This window comes from Neopsephotus bourkii, unplaced genomic scaffold (genome assembly GCF_033783945.1).
Source record: "Neopsephotus bourkii isolate Nb327-2 ecotype Australia unplaced genomic scaffold, CSIRO-AGI_Nbou_v1 NB_1363, whole genome shotgun sequence".
Lineage (NCBI taxonomy): Eukaryota > Metazoa > Chordata > Aves > Psittaciformes > Psittacidae > Neopsephotus > Neopsephotus bourkii.
The window spans coordinates 274219-293509 of NW_026901842.1; the positions used below are offsets into that span (position 1 = coordinate 274219).

General features: G+C 43.9%; 1 protein-coding gene across 3 annotated transcripts in view; it reads left to right on the forward strand.

Annotated features, from left to right (window-relative positions):
* The window catches only part of LLGL2 (LLGL scribble cell polarity complex component 2), a 35841-nt gene extending 17386 nt beyond the window's left edge, over positions 1–18455 (forward strand). For 2 of the 3 annotated variants that reach the window (XM_061366885.1, XM_061366886.1), the window contains 22 exons: positions 118–233; positions 826–984; positions 1771–1933; positions 2114–2246; positions 3052–3106; positions 3291–3445; positions 6878–7095; positions 7588–7655; positions 8645–8798; positions 8907–9011; positions 9102–9394; positions 9628–9781; positions 10681–10831; positions 11523–11639; positions 12152–12318; positions 13052–13316; positions 13990–14143; positions 15508–15545; positions 16015–16062; positions 16576–16618; positions 17336–17397; positions 17791–18455. In XM_061366885.1, coding sequence (XP_061222869.1) covers positions 118–233; positions 826–984; positions 1771–1933; positions 2114–2246; positions 3052–3106; positions 3291–3445; positions 6878–7095; positions 7588–7655; positions 8645–8798; positions 8907–9011; positions 9102–9394; positions 9628–9781; positions 10681–10831; positions 11523–11639; positions 12152–12318; positions 13052–13316; positions 13990–14143; positions 15508–15545; positions 16015–16062; positions 16576–16618; positions 17336–17397; positions 17791–17798 — 2826 coding nt within the window. In that variant the 3' untranslated portion in view covers positions 17799–18455. The remainder of the gene's footprint in view (positions 1–117; positions 234–825; positions 985–1770; positions 1934–2113; positions 2247–3051; positions 3107–3290; positions 3446–6877; positions 7096–7587; positions 7656–8644; positions 8799–8906; positions 9012–9101; positions 9395–9627; positions 9782–10680; positions 10832–11522; positions 11640–12151; positions 12319–13051; positions 13317–13989; positions 14144–15507; positions 15546–16014; positions 16063–16575; positions 16619–17335; positions 17398–17790) is intronic. The other variant, XM_061366884.1, reaches the window with a different exon arrangement.
* Positions 18456–19291: the final 836 nt, after the last annotated feature.

The following is a 19291-nucleotide window of genomic DNA, read 5'->3' on the forward strand; positions in this document are numbered from 1 at the left end:
CTACCCAGTCCTGACAAAGATTATGAACAGCGGCAGCGTTACTGCTAGATTCACTGTGTTATATTTAATACTATGATTCTGGCAAAAAAAAGAAAACATATTGTGTGGGTTTTGTAGTGCCAGCTGGTGACATTGCTGGATGACAACAGCTTGCACCTCTGGAGCTTGAAGCAGCATGGTGGAGCCTCCGAGCTGCGGGAGGAGCATCGCTTCACACTGAAAGGACCGCCTGGGTAATCCGCAAGAGATGGTTTGGGCTTGTTTGGGGATAAGCAAATTAGAAAATTCTGCTGTTGTTCTAGGTAGAGCTGTTGTTACAGACTCACTCCTCTGACTCCATTAAAGGGTCACCCATGGAAACCAGACAGGAGTTGGCTGGGAGACCGGAGAGTGCTATACCAGTGTAAAGGGGGACATAATTTTTAATATTATGCATCCACTTATGTGTGTACAGGGGCTGTAAATCTTAAGGTTAAGTACATCTAAGCATCCTTTAAGTCAGAGTTTAAAATATTAGTATGGTTTTAGTTTCACTTAATCTTGCCAGTTGGGAGTGAGCTAATTTTAGGTCCTTTGGGGACACTCTAGTAAGAGAGGCTTCTGTAAAAAGGCATCAGCATCTTTGTTCATGTGCTTGTCAAATATCTTTTGATGTAATTTATCTTAAAGATAGTGTTTTCCTCCTTCCAAAAAGTCATGCCTGGCTCAATCTCTGCCTATAAAACAAATGACACTTGTCAGTATCCCCATTGAGTAGTTAGCTCTCTTGAGTGCAGTAATGAGTCTTTTTGCATGCAGGTGAAGAGTGTTTCTTTGCCTCCCCAGGTCTCCACCAAGTGCTACGCAGATAACAGCTGTCCTTCCCCATTCCTCACGGGAAGTCCTGTATCTTGGCACAGAGAGTGGCAACATCTTTGTAGTGGAGCTTCCATCATTCAGAGTGCTGGAGGACAGGACCATAACCTCTGAGGCTGTGCTGCAGCGGTGAGTGAGCAGACAGGCACTGCTGCGTAGAGGTGGAATCCCATTAGCAGACACATCCTTTGTTAAAATGTCACCCTAGATTATTTACTGGGGCCTCACTGTCGTGTTAAGCATTGTCCACATCTGCTTGACTCCTGTGAAAGGAACTTTTGGTCCTGATGTGTGTTAAGTAGCAGTTTCTGTCCTGTCAGCTGGTGCTGTCACCACGGAGGTACAGCATATAGACAGAGTGGTACAGGAGAGACTTGGAGTAAACCTGCAAACCTTGTGCCTTGTCCCTGGTGTTTACCTCTGCAAAAAAGCATTACATTTAGCAAATCATACATGTGATTTTTTTGACCATTAATGAAACTTCTGATGCTGCTTTGTCCGGTGAGTTTTTTTGTCACTTTCCGAGTCAAGTGCTGGTGAGAACTGGCCTAATTCACGTCCCTGTTGTTTCCTACTGACATTTCCACGTTAGTGTTATTCTGTAAGGGTACCAAGAGAGTAGGGTGGCCTATTCAGACTGTATTTATGTTCCTGGGATCCCATCTTGGAATTCATTATAAACCCTAGGCTTTCCATAAAGCAAGTGAGACTGGATGCATGTTCATGTGGAGGCCTGGTGTGATGTCTTATGTAAGATTTTTCTGCTGCTTTTGAAGGATTTGAGGAAAAATCGTACTTATTCTCACCTGTTTGAACTTTTTGTTGCTTAATTTCTCCTTCTTACACCTTAACTGTTATTACAGTCAGATTATACCTGGAATAAACTTTCCTTGTTTTTCTCTTCTGCTTCTGTAGGGTACCAGAAGATTACTGTAACAGGCGATCATGTGAATTGGTGGAAGCCCTTCGAGAACATCCTAAGAACCCTGATCAGATCCTGATTGGATACAGCAGGGGCTTGATTTTCCTCTGGGACCTGCAGAATAACAAAGTGACACACCTTTTCCTGGGCACTCAGGTATTCATTTAACCCAAAGTCAGTTCCACAGGGGAGAAAGGGATCTCCCCTCTTAGGCACTCTGAAGACAAGTGTGGGTGCAGGGGGGAGCCTGACAAAGCTTCTTTTTTTAGTAAGAATACATTGGTTTTGGGGGGGTTAACAGCTCTCTGGAGAGCTGTCATATATCTTTCTCTTCAGCAACTGGAGAACCTCTACTGGCAGAGGGATGGCAGTAAATTCGTTAGCTGTCACTATGATGGAAGTTACACCCAGTGGCCAGTATCCAGTGACAACAGGCAGCCTGAGCCCCTGGAACACCTTGTGCCTTATGGTCAGTAAGTGAGGTTTAATTGTTGCATATTTATCTAAACTCATTTTGAGCTTGTGTAGGATATTCAAGCTGTGTTCTCCTAGTGTTTAATCCTAATGGCAAAATGCAGAGCTGCCTTTTGAATGGTTCATGAGCCTAGACTAAGGGATTTCAGTCCAGTGTTTTCCTCAGGTTTTTAAACTCCTTTACCTTGTAGATGTCTGTCCTGAACATGGAGAGCAAATGTGCTGAAGAAATTAGTGCCCTTTATGAAGAGTGTTGGTGATTCAGTCCTTTGTTTAGTTCAAGTGTCCTGTTCAGCAGGAGTTGCTTGGATTGTCTGTAATTAATAGTGAGCTAAATGCACTTTTTGTCAACCTGAGCAGTGATGAAATGAAGCCTCTGATTTGCTGAAGACCATCAGATGGGGATGACCTAATCTTTCAAGAAGAAGGAAAGATTCTAAAGCTCTGAAGAAGCTTCTAAAGCTCTGCTCCTTTACATTAGTTTCAGGAATGCCCATGTTTTTAACAGTCCTTTCTAGTTAATCACCTGCTACAACAGCACTTCCACTCCCTGTTAGCCATCAGCAGCAGGGTTCAAAACTTCCTCTGAGCCTAAGCCCTTGTTTTGCTGGGGAGTCCTGTGGTCAGTGTGTCCCAGAAGACTTGTCTGATGTGGCTTGGTCTGGGGAGGAGGTGGTGGTGCCTACTAATTCAGGTGGCTCCCCTTGGCTTGGAGGCAGAGGTGACCTCCGTGCAGCAGAATAAGGAACTTCACATAAATATGCGCTCTTGAATTACATCAAATAACTCTGTTCTCTTAGGTCCTTTTCCTTGCAAGGCCATCTCCAAGATATACTGGCAGACAACAAAAAATGGGTGAGTTTGTGGTGTATCCCTTCACTTTTACCTGTTCCAAGGCATTTAAAGGGTGCTGCACCCTGTCCCATAAGAGCCCTTAAGAGGAACATTTTAAAGTGGTTTTTAGAATATTTGACTTGCCTCATGTCTTTGAAATTTGCTTATGGCTTGCTTCAATGTACACCGCTCTCTTCCTCTTAAGGCTTCCTTACATTATATTCCAAGGAGGGATGCCCAGGGCTAGCTATGGTGACCGGCACAGTATCTCTGTCATCCACGGCAGTCAGCAAACAGCCTTTGACTTCACATCACGGGTGATAGACTTCTTTATAATCTTCAGTTCGGAGCCTACTGCAGGTATGTGATGAAAGGAAAATACTGAAGAACTGGGATAACTGTAGGCATGTGGATATCTGCCTTGTGTAAATAGCATAGAAAATACAATAAGGAGGTCAGTTTTTTGCAGGTTTTCCGAGACTTTAACAGAAAGTCATAGAATCTTTTAGGGTGGAAAGGACCCTTAAGATGAGTCTAACCATAGAAAAGATTTGCCATTTGAAAGTGTAAAATACTCATATAAAGAATGGGCTGGTAACAAATGCCATACATTCCTCAAAAAATTAAGCTACTCCATTAATGAGAAAAGACCTCTTAAGTTCATGGTTATGTCCACTGTCCAGTTTACACAGACAAGTTGTGAAATGAGAATCTAAATATTGCTGTTTGGAAATAACACTTCAAAGGAGGCAATAATTAAAACAAGAATTTACTCCTGCTGAGGACTACTCCTACTGTTTCTTGTAATTACTCCCTGTATTTATGACTAGGGCTTTGGTAATAAATTAGCAAAGGCTGACACAGAACTAAGGGTCAGTGTATAGAGAACTTAATTTGCTTAACTGCCAGTGAATGTGAATGTAAGCAGTTCTAAATCTAAATAGCATGTGTTCCACAGCTTGCATCAAACTTTTCAGATTCTTGCTTTTGTTGATGAGCTTTGCTTCACTTATTTCCAGAGAAATTGTAATATTCTTTATTTTCGTGGAATTGTAAAGGATTTTCCTCAGGAACTGTTTGTCTAACGCTGGTGCAGCTCTTGCTTCTGGTTAACTTGAAGTAACCAAGTAAAAAATGCTATTTGAAGCTTCACAAATGTGCAGTAATGGGATTTGGGTTAGACCAAATCGCAGGAGCCTGTAGATGCTTTTTAGAAGCTTGTATTCAGATCTTCTGTTGGTGAATCTTCTCAGGGTTTCTAGTTTCTGGTTTGCCTAGTAGACTAGTTTCCAAACTTCTCTCTCTTATGTGCTGTCCATGGTGGTGGTGACAGCTCCCTGCAGGCATGGGCATTCAGATACACTGATGCAGGTTGGCTCCTTCAGACCACAGATCCAGGGGGAAAGTCAGCATAAAGATCCCTTTTGGATCCCTCCCTGTATTTGTTCCCAGACCTTAACAGATCCTCCCAAGTCTCTGAAAAGCAACCAGTAAAAGCATAGGCAGAATGTAACTGAGATGCACTGGAATGGGTTGCCCAGGGAAGTTGTGAATGCTCCATCCCTGGCAGTGTTCAAGGCCAGGTTAGACAGAGCCTTGGGTGACATGGTTTAGTGTGAGGTGTCCCTGCCCATGGCAGGGTGTTTGGAACTTGATGATCTTAAGGTCCTTTCCAACCCTAACTATTCTGTGAAGTACCTGTATATGTTTGTTACAGATACTTCCCTACACAGCACTGCCTTTTATAAGCATCTTCCAAATGTGCAGAACGTGTAAGTCTAACCTTCAAGCTTGAGGTACTGTTTAGCTTTAACCATTGAAGAAACTAGACTGTTTGACTTTTTGTGGAGTTGTCAGAGCTGAGAGTATAGAAGATGGACAAAAGTCTCTAAAAATGAGAGAAAGAAATCTGAGTTTTTCTGGGTAAAAGATTGACTTCTTGAAGTCGAATTCCTGAATATGATTAGAAGCCCTTTAGGATGAAGTAACCACAGGCTTCATAGTATGCTTTCTAAGGGTTGAATTCTCTAGTTAACAGGACTTCTAGAGGGCACAGACTGGAGCTGCTACTGAAGCTCAAGCTGTTGCACCTAGATGAGGAAGGTTTTTTTACAATAAAATGAGGTTTCTGTGGTTGACAAGCTTCCTTGTGGCTGATTGCCTAATCTTAGTGGGTCTATGCAGCTTGCTTTTTTTGCCCTTAAGCAGTCTTCCCTGCAATGACAGTATGAAGGTATTAATTGTACACCAAAGCCACTTAATTTAATAAGCACAAAGCTTATGCAGTGCAGCATGGTGGTAGCTGGTGGCTTTCCACCACCCTGAATATGCTGTGGAAACAATTTTTTAAAGGCTGGCCCTTCCTGTTTCCTTGTTTTTTCAATGAGCGTGTGGATGAGTGTATGGCAGTCATGACACATTCCAGTATGCCTGCTACTTCAGCAACTTCAAATAGATTCTTGCCATAAGCAATGACCTCAGATGTGTGCCTTTGCACAAAAAACAAATAAAACAGAGTGTATTTGGTTAATGTTGGCAGCAGCAGCCAGAGTACAGGGCTGACCATGGTAGTATTTATTCTATTCAGAAGTCCTGCAGGTGGTGGCACATAAGAAAGCAAAGTAAAACTGAAGAGACTTTCTCATGAACAAACTGAACTCCTACTGAGCTACAGCTGTGGCTAGACAGAGGTGAAACATGGGGTGCCTTAACTGGAGTGAGGCCACGTACTAATTGCTTGAAGTTAATTTTGCTGAGTGAACAGTGTTGGTATGTGCTTGCATGTAGATGTGCTGTATCTTGCAAGTATATTCCATGTAATGAACTAAAGAAGGGATGTAAAAGTATAGGTTAGCAGGGAAGGTCAGGACGGTGTTGCTAGTTTGCTTGTGGCTCACTGTTTATTACCCCCCCTCTTGCAATGTGACACATTAGTGATGCATTCACTTAGATTTCTGTAGCTATGTTAAATATTGTTGGTGTCAACTGATTTGTGGTTTTGGTTTTCCTCACCAGCTGCTGTTGTGGCTCTTGTGAATGTTCCTGCAAAAACATTGTATACTAAATATTTTTCACTTTAATTCTAGGTGTGTTGAAAAATCTGAAATTCTTGATTATCAGGTGTCATCTGTAAAGTTACATAGACAAGATTACAAATTAAATCTGTTAAATATACATAGGATTATATATTAGATGATGTGCACACTCTTTAAAAAAAGAAAGTCCAGAGGATGTGTCACAATATATGAGAAGCAGGGCAAATGAAAAGTACGAGAGCTGAATTGTAAATACTTGTCAGTTCAAGCAGAGAAGCATTCTGCAGAACCCAAGGCATTACTGTGTTTAAGCAGCTTAGCCTTAAAGGACTGTGGGCCTAACCCAGTACTTAATGGGTCACTGCTGGGATGTTTGTGTATCTGTCCACCCCATGCTGGTCATTAGCAGCAGGTAGAGTCGTTGGATTTCAGGCTGTTAAAATGGTGAATCTGAATTTGTTTTATTTAGCCACGTATGTTGTTAACAGATTTTTTGATTTTTGCAGTGGAATCTATAATGAGTCACTCTGACAGTCCCAGGAGGGCTGTAAAGAAACATGAATTTGCAGTAAAACTACTGGTATCTTGAAATCTATTAATGTCAGTGCCTCATAGGCCCAGTTAACATAGAAGCAGTTAAAAGTTTTGCCAACAAAAATGCTCTGATAGCAGTTTTCAAATAAGCCTGATGGGAAGTTTGTTTCTCTTAACCTTGGATAGTCATTTTTGTCAGCCTGAATGAATCTTGTTCCTGCAGAGTTTGATGACCCTTCTGCTATGGTGGTGCTGGCAGAAGAAGAGCTGGTAGTTATAGACTTGAAAACTGCAGGCTGGCCAGCAGTCCATCCGCCGTACCTGGCTTCTCTCCATTGCTCAGCTATCACCTGCTCACACCACATCTCCAACATCCCGCTCAAACTGTGGGAGAGAATTATCAGTGCTGGGAGCAAGCAGAACAGTCACTACTCGAATATGGTATGGCAGCTTGTCATGGTTTTGAATGGATGTGGGTTCCTATGCGTTTAAGAACAGCATGACTGCTTGGAATGTGGGTGGTCTGTGCTGCTAACTGCATGTGGAGGGATGAGTCCTAACAGATGTTATCCTGCCTCTTAATGGGGTTGAGAGAGGCTTTTTCCCAGAGCACCACCAAGACAGTTACTCACACCAGGGGATTAAAATGTGGTACTTTTTTCCGGCTCTGACAAGCTAGAAGGAAAGTCTGAGTGTTCCCAGTTGTCAGTGGTAACATGAAGCTTTCGGCCCAGCTTCTTGAGGAAGTATGTAGAATGTCTTCTAGAAAGCACAGCTAGTGTCAAAACAGGAACATTTAATCCAAACAAAAGCTAACAGCATGGACTGTTTCACTGCCACTTGTACTGAAGTTCATGCTGCCCTGCTGACTGCATATGCTCTTCACACTGTCACTGCCTAGAAAGTCACAGTCTTCCCTTAATGTATTTGTAGCCGTGGCCGATTGATGGTGGCACCAGCATAGCTCCAGATCCTCCACAGAGGGACTTGCTTCTAACAGGGTATGTACTCAACTGATAACAATCAAGGAGCCCTTTCCAGTTTCTGTTCTTCCTTTTGAACTGAGGCTTTCCCATGAGATTCAAGTCCACTCATCTCCTAGTGAGAAGGCTGCAACTCCTCAAAGCTGGGTTGCCAGCTTTGTACAGCTGATTCTGCTACAAGCGAGTTAACAGATTGTGATGACCACAGATAATCTATGAAGTTGGCTTCTTTGTTGTTCTGATGTCATCCATTCCCCCCCACAAACACCAGTGTAGAAGCACATGCAGTAATCCAAACTGGTTCAAAGGGAACAGTGTAAAGCAGAGCTTAATCTTGCAGGTTTTGAAGCATTTTATCTCAGTACCTTACACTGTCCTAAATCTCAAAAAAGAGGTTAGCTTGGACTTCGGTCTGCTCTGATCAGCATGGGCAAATCGAGCTAAGTGGTGGAAGTAGCAAGAGATTGTCTCATCCCATAAACATTTTGGATTTTGGGTTTTTGTTTTTAAAAAGCACTTTTAAAAACTTCAGTGGGCTGTTTTTCAGACTTCATTCTTGATGCAGCACTGTGTTAGAAGTCCTTCATTTTCATCTGGGGAACTAATATTGAAGCTTGATTTCTTTCTTTCCCTCCCAGTAGTAGAATTTTTGTCAGCATGAGTTATTCCTTCTTTATGCTAAGCTTTTTTTTTTCCTTTTCAGTGCTTTTTGGAGAAATCTTAAATTGTGTGTGGGTGTCAGAGCCTTGGAAACACACCAGATGCAAAGTTAAAAACAAACCAAACCAAAACAAAAAGCCAAACCAACAACATAAACAAAAAACCAAACCCCACAAAAAGCTCCACAAAATCTTTCTCTGGAAGCTCTAAGTTGCTACAGCTCAGGGCTTTGTAAGCAATGTGGTTTCATCTTCGGTGTGTTTTTTCCCCTGTGTTTTACCATCCTCAGCTAGGTGCTGTGCTGTTCTCCTGTATGATGTGTGTTTCTGTAACCCTCCCCACTCCAGGCATGAAGATGGCACTGTGCGGTTTTGGGATGCCTCTGGTGTCTGCTTACATCTTCTTTATAAGCTGAGTACAGTGCGGGTATTTCTCACCGATGCTGATCCCAATGACAACATGAACACCCTAGGTGAGGATGAGTGGCCTCCGCTTCGCAAGGTGAGATAGCTGGTGCCTGTAGGAGCTTTTTGAAAACCTGAGGAGTTATAATTCCTGTCCTAGTTAATGCAGCTGCAAAGATCAGCCACTGTGCGTTCTCTTGTGTAGGTTGGGACCTTCGACCCTTACAGTGATGATCCTAGACTTGGGATCCAGAAGATCTACCTGTGTAAATACAGTGGATACTTGGCTGTAGCTGGTACAGCAGGACAGGTATTCAAATAAAACAGTCTTAATAAACCTTGCTTTTAGTGCAGGCTTGTTACAGTGTATCCTGGAGACACGTTAAAATTTGAATTTCAGGTACTGGTGATGGAACTGAATGATGAAGACGCAGAACATGTTGTGGACCATGCTGAAGCAGATCTTCTGCAGGACCAAGAGGGCTATCGATGGAAAGGTCATGAGAAACTAAAAACTCGAGATGGACCTGTTCGATTTGAAGCTGGTTTTCAGCCATTTGTCCTTGTCCAGTGTCAACCACCAGCTGTGGTCACCTCATTGGCCCTTCACTCTGAATGGAAGCTTGTGGCCTTTGGTACCAGTCATGGTTTTGGGCTTTTTGACCACCAGCAGAAACGACTGGTCTTTGTCAAGTAAGTATCTTCTTTCTGTGAGGTCTGTGGTAATCCTCTGTTAAAGATGGCCTGGAATTGCTAAGAAAGTGATTTCTTGAGAGCAGTCAGCATAGCAAGAAGCCCTGCCGCTATGGACTCTGTCTTCAAGAACACACAAGCATGTTCTGACATCTGTTTGTGTCCCACTGGACTTTTGAGAGTGATTGCCACCAGTAGAAAGTGACCGTGTGCCTCCTGTCACCCTCCTTCAGGTGTACACTGCATCCCAGCGACCAATTGGCCTTAGAAGGCCCACTGTCTCGGGTGAAATCCTTGAAGAAGTCCCTCCGTCAGTCATTCAGGCGGATCAGAAGGAGCCGCGTGTCCAGTAGGAAGCGACGAGGAGGTAGTGGAAATGCCTCAGAGGTGAGTGGCCATTTCTGGAGTCTTGTGGGTTCACAGCTTGAAGCATTGTCGTGGTTTAAGCCTAGCAGGTAACTCAGCACCACGTCTCTGCTTCCCCACCCCCACTCCAGGTGGGATTGGGAGGAGGATCAAAAAAACGTAAACCCCATGGGTTGAGATAAAATCAGTCCAATAGCTAAAGTATAATACAAAACTACTACTATTGCTACTAATAATAATAATCATCATAAGGGAAAAAAAACCCAAAACAATAAACACAAGTAATGCACAATACAATTACTCAGGACCCACTGACCGATACCCAGCCTGACTCGAGCAGCAATCTGGGCTTTCTGGGTGATTCCCCCTACTTTCTATACTGGGCATAATGTGCTGTGGTATGGAATACCCCTTTGGCCAGTTTGGGTCAGATGTCCTGGCTCTCTTTCCTCCCGGCTTCTTGTGTCCCTCCTCACTGGCAGAGCATGAGAAACTGAAAAGTCATCAGAGTAAGCATTACTTAGCAACAGCTAAAACATTGGTGTGTTACCAGTGTTATTCTCAGACTAAATCCAAAACACAGCACTGCACCAGCTACTAAGAAGGAGGAAAATAACTGTTACAGCTGAACCCAGGACAAGCATGCGGGGTCCTGATCAGATTGCTGAGAGCAGGAGGTGGTCTGCAGTCCTGCTATGGTACCGGTAGCTATTGACATAAGAGCAAAAATGGCAATTTCCGATGCTGCTCTGTTAGTCATGTTTTTAGAGAAGATGTAGTCTATAGTTGATCATGGGATGAAGGATGCACTGGTTCACTGGTATGATGATGCTTTCCCTTTCTGTTGCTGCCACTTTCACTGTCTCTCGTTCTTCCCTATGTCTTTGCCTGACTGACAGAATGTCTTATCATCTTTGAAGGTGCAAGAAGCAAATGCCAAATTTGACCAAGACACATTGCAGGAAATGGAACTGGCTCCAGTCCAGCGTAAGATTGAAGCCCGCTCTGCAGAAGACTCTTTCACTGGCTTTGTGCGAACCTTATACTTTGCTGATACCTTCTTGAGAGACAGTGAGTAGAGCATATGTCTTTCTTTTCTTCCGAATAGACCTTTTACTCCTCCTGCCAAGGAATGTATTAGGATTTACTGCCAGGAAAATTTGGCATCTCCTGTGTCCTACTTTATCGATGCTGAAAAGCTAATATAGAACAAGAGCATATGTTGTCATGCAGAATTATTTAGCCATTTTGGCTGCTGGTTAATCCAAAGCAAGCAGTAGTGCATCTTTGGATGCAGCCTTTATGTGCAATTTTAAAATGTGCTGGAACGACATCTGACTTTTTAGTGTAAGGTGGTTTGGGTTTTTTTTTTTTGTCTCATTACTCTAAATTCCACCCCTGCCCCCAGCAGAGCCTTCTGATCTTGCTGAGGGTAGTGGCTGGTTGTGCATCAGAGCCCAGACTGTACCTTGCACAAATTTACCCTGCTCACATGGGATATAAATATATGAAAACTGGATGCAGCAGCTGTGGTGTCTGATTGAAACAGAACTGCCTTCCCTTTACTCACAAGCCGTGTCCTTTATCAGGGCTGCTGTACATGTATTGGGAGAAGAAGTGCAAGAACCTGTAGTGTCCATGGCAAGTCTGCCCTAACATAGAGATACTCAAGGTGTTAACAGAGCAGGGATGTGTAGTGGAAAGCAGTTATCCAAGGATGTCACAGATGGTGCCTTGCTCATGAGCCTTCTTGTTGCTCTAGGCTCTCGCCACTGCCCATCCTTGTGGGCAGGCACCAATGGAGGTACGGTCTATGCCTTCTGTTTACGTGTTCCTCCAGCAGAGAGAAGAATGGATGAACCTGTCAGGGCAGAGCAGGGTAAGTATGCCTTGCGAAAGCAAAGTCCTAACGGGTGTGAGCTGTCGCTCATATAACCAAGAGTTGCATACAGCATGCAAGGCAGCTGGGTTACTGCTGTTTTGTCTGTGAGAGTGGAGCTACATGTAGCAGTGTCTGAGCTAAACAGTGCTCACTGCAGCACCTGAACTAAAGACTAAGTGAGCTCCAGCACTGCTTGATATGCCTTAGCCTCATTTCCTACCAGCTTCAGGAATTTAAATTTGTGTTGGCTGTTGCTGAAGTTTACCTTCAAGCCTCCATGCACATGTACCTTATTCTGACAGCTGGACCTGCATTCTTTATGTAATAATAGATACTGTTTAATACAAACTGGTTCAGTTCAAATACCCTTTAACTAGTATATCTTTTCAGGCAGGGAAGAGCCATATTGGGTAGGTCTGTAACTGAGAGGGTGTGAGTGAGGTTCTAACACAGTGTATCCGACTAGATTCCTGTGTCTGATTATTTTCCTGCTTATCTTGCTTGTCTAGCCAAAGAGATTCAGCTGATGCACAGGGCTCCTGTTGTGGGTATACTTGTCTTGGATGGACGCAGCACGCCCCTCCCAGAACCTCTAGAAGTAGCACATGACCTTTCTAAGAGTCCTGATATGCAAGGCAGCCATCAGTTGTTGGTGGTGTCTGAAGAGCAATTTAAGGCAAGTATCACCCAGGAGGCACGTAAAATCTGCTAAATCAATGAGCACTGCTCAGTGGAAAGATAAGTCTTGAGAGTGCGTATTCTTACATACCTGAGTAACACCTCTGGGCTAGCACCTGTGTTTGGTGCAGTCCATACATCAGGTGTGTGCTGACAGATTGGGTACTCAGTATAGTGATGTACATGCTGAACATGAAAATTGTATTCATGTATTACATTATGCTCTTTGGACAAGGCTGCTTCTGTTTTTGGGAAAGAGCTTTTGCTGTGGTTAGTACAGAAGTGGAAATTGGTAGGCATTTCTGTGAAGCAGCTAAAAAGCTTCTTGCTTTCCACACTTAACTAGTCAGCGTAGGACTTGGAGTAGCTTGCAGTAGGCCGGCCTACATTAAAAATAATGTGGAAGAAAACATGGTTAGTGTAAACCCCATTCTATTCCTGTAGTAATTTGTACCCAAATTTGGAGGGGGTTTGAAAGAATAGGAAGATAAATGCAGTTTGCAGCCTGAAGGTTAGGACTGCTTGATGTCAGAACAGGAACAGATTCTAACACTGACTGTGGCTGACTCCTCCTTGTCTGGTGAGCAGGGGGCCAGGCTGACTCGATTACACTGGTGTGTATTCACTGTGAATGAAAACGGCTTTAAAGGAGGGAGGAGCAGATGTCCGGGGAGTGACTGCTGCCATTGTGCAGGAAGGAGAGAGATGTCAGTGTCTTGTCTCTACGACAGGTATTCACCTTACCGAAGGTTAGCTCCAGACTGAAGCTCAAGCTGACAGCCCTGGAAGGCTGTAGGGTACGGAAGGTAACAGTTGCGAACTTCAGCAGCTGCAGGACTGATGATTACAGTGAAAATGACCTTGCTGTCCTGACTAACCTGGGAGATATCCAGATCATCTCGCTGCCCTTCCTCAAGTTACAGATCCGCTACCCTTGCATCCGCAAAGAGGATGTGAGTGGCATTGCATCCTGTGTCTTCACCAAATACGGACAAGGTAAGGTGTGCTTCTCCCAAATCACTTACCTCTGTTGTGTGTTTGAGACAATGGAAAAGAGATTATAGGGCTTAGTGTTTAGACCTGGCTATGTATGCATGCTAATGTTACATAAATATGTCCATTACATGTTTCTGGCCAGCACCAAATGCCAACAGATACTGACACGTGAATTAGCAGAAGTGAGTTTATTCTATCATTGTTAATGCAGACGGTGGTTTTCACCTAACAGGGAGGATGTGCCTCATGGGTGGCTTCCATCTGGCCACTCTCCTCTTGTCTGGAATCAAAAGGATGGCTCTATAAGCAGCAGGCACCTGCATGGTGCCTTCTGTATGTGCTCAACATTCAAGTTGCAAAACTGGGATCCAGCATCCTCTGGCTGCTGAGGGTGAATTGCTGTTTTGCAGTTCAGTTTTCACATCTTTCTGTGCTGTTTTTGTCAAGTGTCTGCACAGTACAGTTCTCTGCATCATCTTAAATTGCCCAGTCTCTAGACTAACCAGTCCTTGGGAAACTGGGGTAATATCTTCCTCAGTGATTCATTTAGATAGGAGGAATTGCAACACTTTCTGTCAAACATAGAGGATACTTAGATGTGTTCTTTTTTTTCTTTGGATCACCTTTAGTTCTCGGATGTGAGAATTGCTTTTAAATTCCCAATTATCTCTAGGTTTCTATCTGATCTCACCATCGGAGTTTGAGAGGTTTTCCCTTTCTGCTAAATGGTTAGTGGAGCCGCGGTGCATTGTGGACATGCCAGAAGTCACAAGTAACAACCATGTGCACTCCAAGTCTGGCATGGAGAACGCTGCAAGAAAATCCAGGTAAAGTCTGTAAGCCTCCTGTGCACTGGCTGTGTCTGAGTAGTGAGAAGAAAACAAACAAACAAAAGCAAACAAACACAAAACAAAACAAGGCAGCAGCAGCAACAACAAAAAGATCACACACACAGTATCACACAGTATGTTAGAGATTGGAAGGGACCTCAAAAGATCATCCAGTCCAATCCCCCTGCCGGAGCAGGAACACCTAGATAAGGTTACACAGGAACGTGTCCAGGTGGGTTTTGAATGTCTCCAAAGAAGGAGATTCCACAGCCTCCCTGGGCAGCCTGTTCCAGTGTTCCGTTACCCTCACTGAGAAGAAGTTTCTTCTCAGGTTTAAGTGGAACCTCTTGTGCTCCAATTTGTACCCATTACCCCTTGTCCTTTCATTGTTTGCCACTGAGAAGAGCCTGGCTCCATCCTCGTGACACTCCCCCTTTATATATTTATATACACTAATAAGGTCACCCCTCAATCTCCTCTTCTCCAAACTATAGAGACCCAGCTCCCTCAGTCTTTCCTCATAAGGGAGATGCTCCACTCCCTTAATCATCTTAGTTGCCCTTCAAAGATGACTTTGAAGTATGTTAACAACATTCCTAGATGGATCAGCATCAGGAAATGCAACCTTCTTCCTGATGTTTTTTCTATTTGCAGTACAGCTGATGGGACAAAGTAGTAGACAAAGCATTGGAATTGGTATCCCTGGGTTGTTAGTCACAAGCTGTAAGCCTTGGCTTGCTTTACTTGTTCCCAGAGGATGCGTCTGACTGACACCTGACTCTTGCACTCTTCAGGGGCTGGATGTTACTGGCAAGACTGAACTGTTGCCCTGTGAAGGGACAGTGGGGAGTTCCTCCTCTCATCTTGGAACATCTGGAAATAACAGTAGATCTGACACTCATGGACATCCTATACGAATTTTATTCCAAAAGTTTAGGAAAGTTTTCTGATGTGTGCTGGCTTCTGCATCGCCAACACATGATACAGCCCTTCCGACAGTCTTGCTCAATAGAATCACAGAATCCCAAGGGTTGGAAGGGACCTCAAGAGATCATCTGGTCCAACCCCCCTGCATGAGCAGGGTAACCTAGAATACATCACACAGGAACTTGTCCAGGCGGGCCTTGAATATCTCCAATGTGGGAGACTCCACAACCCCCCTGGGCAACCTCTTCCAGTGCTCTGTCACTCTCACAGTAAAGAAGTTCTTCCTGATGTTAACGTGGAACCTTCTATGCTCCAGAATAATAAACCAGTTAGTTAGCATGCACTGCAGCTTCCTGTAGATGCCAAGAGTATACATCAATTCTCTGCGTCCCTATGCCTCCAAGTCAGTGATTGTTTGCTGCTTCCTTTTCTAGGGGATCAGGAAGGAGTTTGGGTGGCTGTGGAGAAGATGGTAAGCAAAAAATAATTGTACTAAATGTAGTATGGTGAGGTGTAAACCTGAGGCATCTTTCCTGTTGCTTCAGCAGTATTTTCTACCTAATAAAGGGAGAAGTAAGGAGGGCCGTGAAAGAAACATTGTGACCTGCTTAGACACAGTAGTTGCTAGCTCTAAAGTAAGTTGTTGTGTGGCAAAATTGCCTTGAAAGGATAGGACTGAGTTTCTGCTGAAAGGAATAAGCTGCGAGAAGAACAGGTGTGAAACCTGATGAGATCTGTTAGCCAAACTAATGTTGCCAGGAAATGTAGTTCAGTATTTGAGAGGCTTTAAGGATTAGCCATGAAGCATTCAATAAAGTCAAACGGTACTTAGTGGAGGGGAGGGGGAAATCCAGTTGTAGTGTGGGTTTCCAAAACTGCATATATTTCATGAAAAGGGGAAAATATTGTTAGGTAAAAGCTCTTTTCCTACTCTCTTTTAGAAAGGAAGTCTGGGAGGCTGATGGAACATGCCTTGCTCAACGATGAAAGTGAGTGAAATGAAGACTTGCTACTTACAGGGCAGGTGCCTTTCTGGGTGGGAAAAGAAGAAAGCCGCTAGGAATTTTGTGGATTTCAGTACTTGGTTTCAAGGGGTCTGCAGTTACACCGGTAGAAGTATTGGGTTTTCATGAATTAGAAGTGAGGGGTTGGACAGATAGTCATGCCCTCAGGCAGGGGTTGGGCCACATAGCTGCTGTGATAAGAGAAGGATCTTTATTTTCTAACAGGATTTGTGTAAAATGGCAGCTGGAACAGGCAGTTCCTTTGGGGCTCTGGTACACTGGGATTGGCAACACTTCCTCTGGGAAATAACTGCTTCAGTTTTTACGCCAGCCTGGTACTGCTGAAGAGGCAGTGGTGTTACATGCATGGCCTGAGTTCTGATTGTGGGAGGTGGGCTTTAAAGGCTGTTCTGCTGGGAGGTGGAATGTGGCTAGGCTGCTGCCTGGAAGCAGAGCTCTACTGGTTCTGACTCACTGCTTTAACCCTCTGCTTTCCAGAAGTCCTGAAGGAGATCCAGAGTACTCTGGAGGGGGGAAGAGGGTGAGTATCAACCAATTGCAGTTCCTAATGGTTGGGCTGGTAAGGGAGGGCATTTCTAGTTGAAAGCAGGGGGATGTCCAACATGGTGGCAGGGATGCTGTGCTGGAATCGGGTTATGTACATGTCCCACAGACTACCAAAAGGCAATAGTAAGAGAGAGGCAGGTTCTCTTTCACGTGTTGTCCCGTGGCAATTTTTATGAATAATGCTTTGTCTCTTTCTCTCCGAAAAGCAGGAGAGATCACATTCCCACATCCCAAAGGAACAGGACTCTGAGTATTCGCATACAGGTTTCTATTCGTGTCAACCCATACTGATCTAAAGGGCAGGCCACATGGGCTTAGTCGGTCGAGGATGGGACTTTGGAGTTTAATCCTGTCTTGACACTCACTTGGATGTGTTCAGTATCTCTGCTCCCATTCTGTCTATACAGCTACCACCATGGGTGCGGGGCTTTATCTTTTCTCCCTAGAATACTGATGTTCATTCAGGTGACAGGGGCTACAGAAGTCTAGACAAAGGACTACTGTCTGCAACGGATGCAGGAAGCTTGGTGGGATTGGTAACTGCTGGTGTGTAAGGATAAGTGACTGCCTGACCTGCTCTGCTCTGCACACTTCCTCTGGACACTACCTAATCCTGGTCTTCTGTCAGCAGCTGGGAGCGGATGGGATGATACTGCATTGCAATAATGAATCTTTTCTTGTGTCATTGCAGGAGCTATGCAGAAAGAAATTTGGCAAGAAGTCCGCTAGGTCATGGACTAAGTAATGGAGGAGGTAGGTGAGGGTAAACCTTTCTGAGGAGCAGTGAAGTAGCCAAAAGAAGCAGAAAGCAGAATGAAGTTTCGTGATAAAATTCAGCTTATTTAAGTGGTTTGTGGTAGTGCAGAACTCTGATCTGAATCTTCAGGTTGCAAATCTGTTGTCAGAGTAGTGTACCACTCTGCACCTGATGTGCCACATAAGTAAATATGCTGCATCAGTTTTAAAGGAAATGCTAAAAAACCTTTGGAGGCTCCTGCCTAACTCTTAAACTTACCTTAAAGCAAACTGGAGAGATAGCCAGAGTTCACAGCCATCATCTGTTGAATATATCAGCTCCTTGGCTCTCAGTAGCTTTCAACTTCTGTTTTGTAAAATGGCTTTTGCATTTTGTTTTTTGTCCAAAAGCAGATTGACCAGAATTCATCATGGACTTTCTGGCATTGGATTGAGTGCCATACACTACTGATTGGGCAAACCGTCCCTGGGGAGAAGGCACCGCTGCTCCTGCATTGCAGGCTAGAGAGCTGCAGCTTGCGGCTTTCTGGCCTCTGCCTCCCCCTTTAGTGCCTCATTAGAGACCTCTCCTCTTGGAGCCCGCCTTGCATTAGGACAGAAGTCAATTGCCAGGTCCGATGCACCACAAGCCTCTGAGTACATCTAACTTTTAAATGTTTGCACATTTCTCTTTTCTACTGGGCTGGGTTTTAAATTATAAATGTTACTGCCTTGGTGCAGGATTTTAATAAACGCACACTGTTACCTCCAACTGGGTTAAAATTATTTTTTGTATAATTTTTTAAAATCTGGTATTTCAGTTATAACAGAAACAGTTCAGAAATTTACTTTTAAAAGAAATTGAGTAATATATGCTAGATTCCTGTGACTGCTGTATGTGGTATCTGAATGAGTAATCTGGGGGTTTGTCATGGTACTGTTAACTGGCTTTATGGATTTGGGTAGAATCTATTTTTGTAGCCATTCAAATCAGAGGAAAACTAATTGAACTTGATTTTTGTTTCAACACTACGTTGCTCTTTTTTGGAAATAAAACTCTGAATTCCCTTTTGTGATCCTTGTCTGCTCTCATATCTATTCTTTCCATCAGCAGCTGCTTTCACACTGGCAGCAGGCTCATGCCAACTTACCCCTTACAGAACACAGAGCTTTCTCTGAGCTGTAGAGGCAAAGAGCACTCCTGGAGATCAGGTGGCCTCATTCAGCAAGATGGTGGTTTGGAGAAGCCAGACGTGGTGGGCAAACTTGATCGTATCACTGTTCTGCAGTGCATGCAGTGTGTTGCCAGGAAAAGCATGGTTCATATTATAGTCTCTGGAAGGTCATCTGCTGGCTTGTTCTGAAATAACTTGGGTGATAACACACTGAATTGATCTGGCAGTGCTGCTGTGCTCATCAGCCAACAGGTTTTGAATTGAAACTGGTGAAACTGTGTAGAGCAATTCACTACTCTTCAGACTTTTTTGATTCCTTTGTCCCTGACTAAGGCCACTTTCTCATTTTCCAGCTAAGAGGGGTATTTTCAGATTTCTCTCTTGTAACTGGCTTGTAGCAGTACAAAAGGCAGTAAGAGAGAAAACCATATCCACCCAGAGTGGGTGCCGAGCTGTCATCCTTGGCATGCTTTGGAAACCTCTTTGGAAGCCCTCTTGTTTCAGGCTCTGTCTTGATCTTCCTGAGCAAGGTGAAGGGATCCTTTCTTTTGTACAGTACTAGGGTGGCACTTTCTACTATGCAGAAGAATATGGTTGCAGAGTTGCTTTTCCTCAGGTGTGTTTCAGGCATCTTTCCTCCAAGTGCTACTATCTCTTTTGCCACCCTGATTTCTTGCTAATGAAGTTTTAGAAAGCCTTCCCTCTACTCACCATGGTCTGACAAACTAATTTCCATT